The sequence below is a fragment of the Marmota marmota genome, unplaced genomic scaffold (genome assembly GCF_001458135.2).
Source record: "Marmota marmota marmota unplaced genomic scaffold, marMar, whole genome shotgun sequence".
NCBI classification, from domain to species: Eukaryota; Metazoa; Chordata; class Mammalia; order Rodentia; family Sciuridae; genus Marmota; species Marmota marmota.
This window is the reverse complement of record NW_026000229.1, coordinates 30500633-30511442: the sequence shown is the minus strand read 5'-3', so window position 1 is coordinate 30511442 and position 10810 is coordinate 30500633. Positions and strand designations below refer to the sequence as shown.

Here is a 10810-nt window from a genome sequence, read left to right as displayed (position 1 = left end):
AAGAGACAGTATATATATAATATGATGTTTTATTTAGTGACAGAGAAACATAAAATTATGTCTATTTGCAGAGAAATAGACAAACCTGTGAATATTATGTTAAGCAAGATAAACCAAACTCATAAACAAGGGCTGTATGCTTTCTTTATGTGGAAACTAAAGAGGAAAAAGGAAAATAAAAGGGCAGGAGTGGTGGGAGTCCTATGAAAAGTGAAGGGAGACCAGTAGAGTAGAGGAAGGTGACCTTGGGGAAGGAGGAGGGATGGAAAAGGGGAAATATTAGAGAAGTATATTGACCAAATTGTTATATTGTGTCCATTTATATATCCAATAATAAATCCTACCATTATATATAATTATAATGCACCAATAAAAAATTAAATTTTTAAAAAACTGTCCCTTGCTTCTCCAAGGCAGTTTAGAACTAATGAGATATCCCTGGAATTGGACTCACAAACTCCAGACTGGTTTTCTGCCCTCCAATATCACTTTACAGATAAAACTGCCAAAAAATTATATTATAACCTCAGTAGAATGACAGAAGCCATATAATTTGTATAAAATTCACAATCTTTGATGGCTTCTAGTGACCTGCAACTGATACCTAATAATTATTTGTGGCCTCAAAAGCTGTGTCACTATCTCTTTGCAGATACCATGAATCCAGGGGCTTAAATGAGGGGGAAAGATTTAACATTAGATTAGTGTGCAAGCAGAGGTAAATTAAGAACACAGTAGCTTCTCATGGGTCTTTTTTAACAAGATAAGTAAGAGAGCGGGTGAGGGGACAGGAAAACAAGAAACAAGTGATGGGGAGACAATTAACTTTCAAATCTAAGAAAAATATCCTAACTTCTAAATAGAGGCCTGTTTTCCTAAAGAAGAAACAAAGATGAGATGAAGGAGGAAATAAAATTATGCTTTGTCCATAATGTTATCTCAGTTATTCATCTCAACAACACCAGGTGGTAGTCGCTATTATTCCCACTTTCACAATTAAAAAGTCGAGGTTTGAAGATGTGATGATCTGCCTAATATTATATAATGAAATGGTGGAAAAATTATTATTCTAACCCAGTCTTGCTTATCCCAACATTGATCTTATTTCATATATATATAGGCTAATGGCTGAAAGAAAAACTGAAAGCTCTGTTGAGGCTGTTTCTCAAAGCCCATCGATGACCTCACTCAAGAGTTCTCATGAATGCCTTCTCATAATCCACATGCCAGGATCCCTATAGATCCCTTTCATGCATCTCATCTCTGATATACTACTCAGGCTCTATGGGAGCTTTCTAAGTGAATGTGCTGCATGATTTTCTCTGCCTGTTTCACTTAAGCAAGAGAAGGGATCTGAAAGCACATGGATTCATTTTTCATGGCCATTATTCTCAGCAACCAACTATGACTCTTGATTGCCTCACCACTTAAGAGCAATAACATGTCCAGATAAATTCAGTGACTGGTGGCAAAGTTACTACACATCTATGTTTCCTGACATATTTTTTTTCCTTTCATCCTGTTCTTTTCATGTTAGGAAAAGAGAAAAAAAAGCTTCTTGTTCAGAGGTCTTTCCAAATATAAATATAACAAGCCATTATTCTCTAGGCAGGATTAAAAGAAGTTGTTCTTTGCTGGAATCCTTTGCCATGCTGTTACTACACCATATTGTTCCTGTCTCTTCTGCCCACCCTTTGACCATTAACCATTCTTCATTATTTACCTTAGTGTGGTTTGATTGTAATGGAATATTTTGTAGTGTTTTTCGTCTATTTCTTTCCTCTTCATTTTTTGCCATGTTCTTTTGGCAAGCATTTACTGAACATCTACTGTGTGTCAAGTTCTGTGCCAGCAGCTGATTCTCATCATTTCACTTCTGACAATCATAATTACTTCCAAATGGATCTCCCTGCTTCAAGTTTTTCCTTGAATTCACCTAATTCAGCCTGTTGCCAAACCATTCTTTATAAAGCTCTGCTTTAACAAACAGCACATCTACCCATTTCTTCACAGGATTAAGTCCCTATATATTAGCTCTTTTCTTTATGCCCTCTGGATACTTCTTAGACTTTGTTTTTTTTTTTCTTCTTTCACATACATTCTGTAGTTTAGTATATTCTACTCATTTGCCCCCTAGCATGCCATATGTATTTCCACCACTGTGACTTAGAGCTCTGTTAAAAAATTTCCAAATCCTATTCCATATTCACTTACTACGTGGTTTGGAGCAAACTCCATTCCTGGGGTGGCAAAGGTTCCTTAACTAATAGGTTTTAGTTAAGGAGGAGAACTGACCTAATCTCATCTCTAAGAGGAGGCTAAATGTCCTAGAGTTAGGAATGAGAAACAATGCTAACCACATCTGTCCAGCAATGTCCAACTACATGAGGAACTTCAGGCCCTTAAACCACAGTATGGCTGGATAATGAGTTTCTTAAGCAACCTCGATAAAGTCCCAGAATGAGAGATCCAATCAACTCTTCCATTCGCTCAATCAACAAAACAGTTTTTGTGCATCACCTATATACTAGGCATTGTGATGAGTACTTGGGAACAAGAATGAGTAAGAGAAATAGATTTCTGCCCTCATAAGAATTTTAGCCTCATAGCATATAAACAAGTGCCATGAGTAAATAAGATAATAAAAATATGGGTGTTAAGAAGAGAAATAAAGTGTTATAATGCACCAGAGTAAGATGTGCTACTGGAAGTAGGAGGTACTATCAGTCAAAGGTCTCTTTATGAAAAATAAAAGTGACATTCCAGACTCCTGAATAGCAAGTACACAGGCTCAACACACATGCACATATACACACATGCACTTACACACACACACACACACACGCACACGCGCACACACACACACATCAATGCCAATGCAGGCTGATAACTTCAATGGCTTGGGTCTTATATGTATTTTACTTGCCCACTGGGGACATGCATCCAGCTCATGCAATCATAACCAAAACAGCTTCCCTTTTGAGTATACACATAGTTTATGGTTTTAGTTATAGTTTAAATTTTTAGTTTGTGGATCTCTCAGTGACAAAGATTTAAATCCTACCTACATATTTTTTTCTACTTTGCTAGCAAAGTTATTTATTTCCAACTTAAATACATAATATTTCTAAAATACAATATAGCACTCTAGTGATACTCATAACTCTGCATATTAAAAATAACTGCCTTTTACTTTTTAAAGATGGTATATAACAGCTCTCAACAAAATCTAGAAAATGCTTTCCTTACCTCGTTGATTAACTGGGTCTTTAGCTACATAGGCAACATAGTCTGTAGTATCCTATAAAAAAGGGGGGAAAAGATTACATTTTAATGGGAAACATTTTTTTAAGAAATAATTTTTTATTTTAGAGAAAAATAGATATAATAGCCTATTATTGTATAGATTATAGATTGATTTTAGGCATGTACTGTATGTGGAAAGGAAAAGAATATTGGACAATATAAGCAATTTGACATATATATATATATATACAACATGAAGAAAAATGGACAAAATATATTCAAAGAAAAAACGCTATTAAATTGTATGTCCTCTTCTATATCATGTGAAGAACACCATAACAGTTTTTCTACGTTATTTAAATGATATGCTGCATACATATATTTGAAGTGCCTGCACATCTAGATATAACTGCATCTGGACTCAACTTTTAGCTCATTGTTTATGGTTACATAAGGCCCATCATTAAACTTCAAAGTTCAACAGTGAAAAAAAAAAAGGATTACATTTTAAGTTAATGAATTGTACCATCAAAAGATAAGAGTACATTTAGGACATGATACTGAAGCAAGGACTTAAATATGAATGTTTTTATTTCAAGAAAAAAAAGCATTGCAGGAGGGACTACAATATATACTACACAATTTAACAATTATGGAGCCCATATTCTCTGTCCCTTGGGGAAAGAACTTGAAGATTAAAAATTTAGAGGCAGATTATGTCATTAAGAATAAAAAAAGAATTCAGATAGGTGTTATGTTAGGACATATTCATTGAAAATATCTGGGTGCTATAACTCCTATGTTGAAAATTGAAATATTAGGGATTATTCAATCACAAAGGTGTCATAAATGAGGATGTAGCATTGTGATTTCTCTGTTGTCCAAATAGATATGATGTACATCAGAAAATAAACAGATTAAAAGACATGTTGAGTTTTGTGTCTGTTAGCTTGCATGTATGAAGCTAACACTTAAGGAATAATAAAACAAGAATACAATATATTTATTTGATCAATACATAGACAAAAATCTTTTTTAAAAAAAGAGAACGCATGAAAAACTTAAGTTCAAAAAGACATGTGCTACCAACTGTAAAAATAAACACACAGAAAAAGCTACTTCACAATTCCAGCTTTTACTGAAAACAGTAACCTGATGAATGGTAAGTTTTTAATAATTAAAGATGCTTTTTGTTATCTCTATTCTTGGAAAAAAAATACGTACAATGCCCTTTGCAGATTAAAAGTATGACTCTCTAGAGGAAAGATGTAATCAACTGGCAGGAAATAAAAATCCATGTTTGTAATGCCCTCAAGGACAATCACTTAATAACTCACAGTGATTCATACAGGAAGTAGATAGCAGGGTCAGCATAACTTGTCTTGGGTTATTTTTAAAAATAACATACACCTAAATAAATTTCTCATGCAAAAAGAAAAAAAAGATTTGAAATATATTCTAAGTAAATGAGGTTGTATATATGAGCTTTGTTTTATATTAACTTAGAAGAATAAAAACTGCTGAAGACACTCTCATTAAGTTGAAGAAGTGGCACGATGCCAGCAATGTTGTCTGGTGCAATTGATGGAAAAGAGGTCATGGGACCTCTCCAGACCTCAGTTTTCCTCATCTTCAAAACAGTCCTCAACATTGTAATAACTTTAAAATCCTGTGAGCACAAACATCTAGGAGAATTTGAAGAATGTTCAAAAGAATAACACAAATAGCACAGAAAATATTTTAAAATGTATTTAATTTTTGACATACTCGCAATGCATTTTTTAAATGTAGAAAGCACATAAGGCTTAGAAGCATTTCCATTCAGAGCTGATAGAAGGAAAATAAACCTTTTTTTGGAGGACAGAAAATATAAGAGTGAACAAAGGCCACAGGCAAGGAAGAACACTCAGTATTTTTGAAACTTGGAGAAAATCTGGTAGAAAGAAAATGGCTATGTTAGACCACAGGGTTATAAGCTGAGTTATAAGTATAACTCAGCTTCCTACCTCTTGGACCCAGTTAGCTCTGAGAATCCTAAAACAATTATGGACATGTGTCAGTAATAGTTACCTTTGTGACTATGTGCCAGGCACTGTGCTAGCATTTTACATATCATTTCACTGAAGTTTTGCAACACTGTGAGGCAATAGGGATCATTCCCAATCATATGGCCAAGGACCCTGAACCTTAGGTTAAATAAATCAAGTAACCTGATTCCAACACCTCGCACTACACCACACTGTCTCTGAGACATAAGGGTAAAACTTCAGTGGGGGTTTGTTAGTGCTGATGCTTAGGATGGATCCATATTACTATTTAAATCTGAATCAATAAGCTTTCTCTACAGCCACAGAGAGCATAAGGATTCCACTCAATTCAACAGGTACACGTTTTTTCACAGTGTGCTAGAGATTTTTTGCTGTTTGTTTTTGGTACAGACAGTGCTTTGGTGAATTTAAAGAAGTAAAGAAGGGCTGGGGTTGTGGCTGAGTGGTAGAGCACTTGCCCAGCATATGTAAGGCACTGGGGTTAATTCTCAGCACCACATATAAATAAATAAATAAATTTAAGATCCATAAATAACTAACAAATATACTTAAAAAAAGAACTAAAGAACAAAGGCACATACAGAATAGATGAAAAGCCTTAAGATTCTGGAGAACAAGAACAGAAATCATGCAGGGCACACCTGAGTATAAATGAGGGTTTACACACTAATCCTAAAATGATAGCAACCCTTAAAACTTGAAAAGGGTATATTAGACCAAACACTAATAGTTATTTTTCACATTACACTTACAGAACACAAGACACAAGAAAAGTATGAGTTCCTTCATGGATGACCAAGCTATAATAGGTTAAAGAAAGGAGCTCATGCTGGTGGTTTTCAGTTTGGATTCACTGAGCCATCTCTGTTGTACAACCCTTCATGTCATTTCTGAGGATAGATTAAAAGGCTGGGTAAATCAAAGTCCAGAGCTACTTCTGGGCTCACATAGCAGCTGTGAAGCACCAGCCATCTTGCATGCCCTCTGTTTGCTAATAATTAGCCACCCATGGCATCTGGCAGGGTGGTGGGGGGAGCTCTTAAAATTTGGTTCATTTATATTTGGTATCATCATGGAATTAATATAGTCATTTGAAAATAAATGCACCCAAAAGTAAGGAAGCAGTGAAGCCTAAAAGGAAAAATTGCATATCTAAAAAAATAATAAACAAATAAATAATAATCTTATAAAGGCTGTTTTTCTTTTATATGCTTCAAAGAAATTCGAAGGCAGACTGTCTTGGTTTATATGCTTAAATACTTTTGAGTCACTGGTAGCCAAAGCGAAGAAAAGTAATTCTGAATATTTTTTAATGGATTAATTTAAATGGCACTTAGCTATATACTTTACACAAAAGAATGTTACATAAACAACGAAGTGGAAGAACCTGCTCAAATACTTCAGTAACCAGTAAATCAATCAATGATCTACCTACAGTAACTTCCAAACTTTACATATCTATCACAGAGTTTAAACAAATTCAAAATATTGAAGTGATAATATCTGACATATTTAGGTATTGTTTTATTTTTTAACTACCCTTTCATAGCTATCTTGGGTTTCCAGGTTTTATGGCTCATCATATATGACTCTAAGTTTTATTCCTCAGTTAAAAGCGAGAAACTGAGCCAGGTGTGGTGGCACCTGTGTGTAATCCCAGAAGCTCAGGAGGCTGAGGCAGGAGGATAACCAGTTCAAAGCCAGCCTCAGCAACTTATCGAGGCCCAAAGCAACTTAGCAAGACTGTCTCAAAACAAATAAAAAGAGCTTGGGATGTGGCTCAGTGGTTAAGTGCCCTGGCTTCAATCTCTGGTTTAAATAAAAAGGGAGAGGTAAGAAACTGAATGGAATGGATAAATAAAAATCAACTGTTAAACTGCATTTAATTGGCTCATTTCTCAAAGATATAATATTTAATAATACTATATTCTTACCCACCCAGAATGTATTATCTCCTCTGCAAAGTATTTGTTGTCTATTTGTATTCTCCATTAGTTTTCTGGATGTTATCAATGTTCATTATTTAGGTAATACTTTGCGCTGTTTTAACCTTCCAAATGTTTTCAGTTTAAACATTTGTTTAAAGGTTTGTTCCTTGTTCAGTCACATACTCCATAACTTCAATGCCCCTATTCAAAGACTCTAGGTCCAGTAACAGTGCAGGAGGGAGTGAAGGAATGACACTCCAATCCACAAAGTAGGCTTGGAGAGAGAATTAAGCATAATTTGTAGGAAATGAGCCCCACATTTGTGTGTGTGTGTGTGTGTGTGTGTTGCTAGGGATTGAACCCAGGGCCTTGTGCATGTGAGGCAAGCACTCTACCGACTGAGCTATATCCCCAGCCCTACATGGTTTCTTTTTTTTTTTAATTTTCTATATACATTTTATTTTAATATGATTTCCTTACTAATCTTTTAAAAATAGAGACAAATACATAAACATATACATGTACGCATATAGAATACATGTCTAGCTTGTATTCAATCATCCATTTATTCTTTCTCCCTCTCTCTCTCTCTCTCTCTCTCTCTCACACACACACACACACACACACACGCACACACAACTATTATCATGTCTTTTGTCTTTTGTCTCAGTCACTAATGGCATTCCAGGGAGGTTTGAAGATTGAGTGATTTCAACAATGCTTGAGTTATATACTAAACAACACCTACATGGTTTCTTGATAGAACATAATTATAAGTTCTCTGACCAGCTAAGGTTTTTCTCCATGGGTTTTTGCAAAACCATTCTAGATTAAGCCTTAGTTGATGGCCAGGATGGCAAATAGGCTTCACATATACCAAGTCCAGTTAATTAGTAGCCTGCCTAGAACTTTGTGTTGAGAAGAATTCTGAGAGCAGATTGGCAACACAAATAGACATACTTGCTTTTCATAGTCTTGGATGCTATCAACAAGAAGCTTACCAGATGACAACTTCATGGCTAATAATACAATGAAGTACTGTTAGCTCATCTACTAATCCAAATATTTTTATATTCTGTAACAGAAAATATTTTGCCCAAGCCAAATTTGTATTACTTGTTACATGTAGCTATTCAAAATATAAAAAGGTATTGGAAAAGACATATAGTGACTGATAGGCTTTACAAGAAAGTTCTTTTAACTTGTAAAAATAACTTATGAAGCCATACTTACAGGATCCCCTCCAGAAGCAAATGAAATTGATTGCATATGATGATTTGCAATAATCTGAAAAACATAAACAAACATATATAATACTATAAATTATTATTCCTAGTTATGTATAGTCTAACAGTAATGGATATACATGTATCCATTCTGTTTTTTACCTTCTTAGCATTCTTTTGGAAAACACCCTACCATATTCCATAATAATCCATTTTTTATTGCTTTTTGATACTAGGAATTGAACTCAAGACCTTGCATATGTTAAACACATGTTCTGCCACTGAACCACACAACTCCTCTCCCAAATAATCTAATTCAAACCATTAGAGTCAGGTGGTTTTGACATGCCCATCTCACTGCCCCTCCCTACCTAGATGAACAAGATTCAGGTATATCCAATCAGACATAGCAAAACCAATCAATGTTTTCTGAAAGGAAATGAGATGGCTGATAAGAGAAAATGCATCTCTCTCTGCCATTAAGGACGGTGTAAGCCCAAAGTTTCTGGGGATCATCTTTTGCTACCACATGGGAAAAGCCTGCTGGAGTCCAAATTTTCCATCTGGAGAAAATCAGAGATAGAAAAAAGTCTGGTGGAAACATTTGTTCCATCACATTAACCAATATATTTTCTCCCTTTCATTTATATTTTTGTTTCTATTTATTGTTTTTTGCATAGTTTGAATTTGGTTTCAGTCATTTACCATCAAGTGGATATGCACTAAGAACATTAAGATTGCCAGTAAGTCAAGTAAGACTCAACATGTAAATTGCATTAATTAGTCAAGAAGATTGTCTCTTTTACTTGAGATTCTGTTTGTTTGCTGGTTTGGCATTCTTAGTATAATAAATAACCAATTTGCAGAGATTATTTGTTACACAGGTTTAAAGTTTCATTAAAATACCAACTATAGACTAATGACTAATCCTGTTTTCAGAACTGAGTGACAGAATTAAAATTACATATATATAACCAATCTATTCTACTCCTACACATATATCCAACAGAACTGAGTAAATATGTGCAACAAAAGATAACCTCAAGAAAGATAATAAATTCCCTGTTTAAAATAGCTCTAAACTGGAAAAAATTCCAATGATGATCCCTATGATATTCAAACAACAGACTACTACTTAGCAATGATGTGTCTGTTAAACAAAAGAAGCCAAACACAAAGAATATATACTGCATAATATAATTTATTTAAGTTCAAAACCAGGCAAAATTATCTTATTGTGTATGCAGTCAGGACAGTGGCTATTTCTGAAGCACAGGAAGGGGGTAAAGTGATTTTACTGGGATGGTACAAATGATCTGGGTAGTGATTACACACATATGTTCATTTTGTGATGAATTACATACATTATTTATTTGCTTTTCTATATATTTCAGTAAAACAAAATCAATATACAAAGATCAATGTCAATATCATGTATCAACAACAGTTGATTAGACACTGTATCCAGGGGGCAAAATGGGAGGAACATTTTTAAAAGGTATACTTAAGTATAAAACTAATAAGAATCATGTAAATCTTTTTAGAAACTCTATTGAAGAGTATAAGATTTGAATAAATAGAAAGATACATATCATCTTATAGATGAAAAGATAACAAAGGTCAATTTTCTTCCCTTATATTAAGCTATAAATTCCATCTAATTCTAATAAAAATGCTACCAATGTCATTAATAGAACTTCTCAAGCTGCTTCTAAATTAATATGGAAGAATAAATGTGGAAAAACAGCTAAAGCAATTTAAAAATAACAAGTACACAAAATTTCCCTCATCAGATAGCAGATATAGTATAAAAAGACATACTCGGGCTGCTTCTAATATTCAAAGGAAGAATAAATGTGCAAGAAGAGCTAATTTTTTAAAGGCAATTTTTTAAAGAACAAAAACAAGATTTTCCTTATCAGAAAGCAAGACCGCATTACTGACATATAAAAGTCAGGAAGAAAAAGAAAAAAAACTTAAATTTGATTACATAAAGATTAAATTTAAAACTGTTTATACAAGACCCTTAAACAAGACCAACAAGAGTCACAGAATGTACTTCTAAAATGAAAAAAGAGAGTATTCACATGCAGAATTTATAAGGAATTCTCATGATTTAGTAAGAAAATGAAAGAAACCCCAAATAAGATCAGTTAATTCACAGAAGGAATACAAATGTTCAATGAATCATACTGAAAGATAACCAACTTCTAAGATAAAATAATGTCATGAACAATAAGACGAGATACCACCATTAAGTTGATAAAATCTTGAAGTCCAACAATATCAAGTGTGCAAAGGTTGTGGATAGTCTCAAACGAAGGTAGCTAAACTTAAATTTGTGGAGAAACTTCAGAGAGCA

At 34.0% G+C, this 10810-nt stretch overlaps 1 protein-coding gene across 1 annotated transcript in view; it reads right to left on the bottom strand.

The window, feature by feature from the left end:
* Window positions 1-10810, bottom strand: part of Shc4 (SHC adaptor protein 4) — a 133381-nt gene that overhangs the window by 49151 nt on the left and 73420 nt on the right. The window contains exons 5-6 of the mRNA XM_015480686.2: window positions 8456-8509; window positions 3250-3301 (exon numbers count right to left, since the gene is read on the bottom strand). Of these exons, the coding sequence (XP_015336172.1) occupies window positions 3250-3301; window positions 8456-8509 (106 nt within the window). The remainder of the gene's footprint in view (window positions 1-3249; window positions 3302-8455; window positions 8510-10810) is intronic.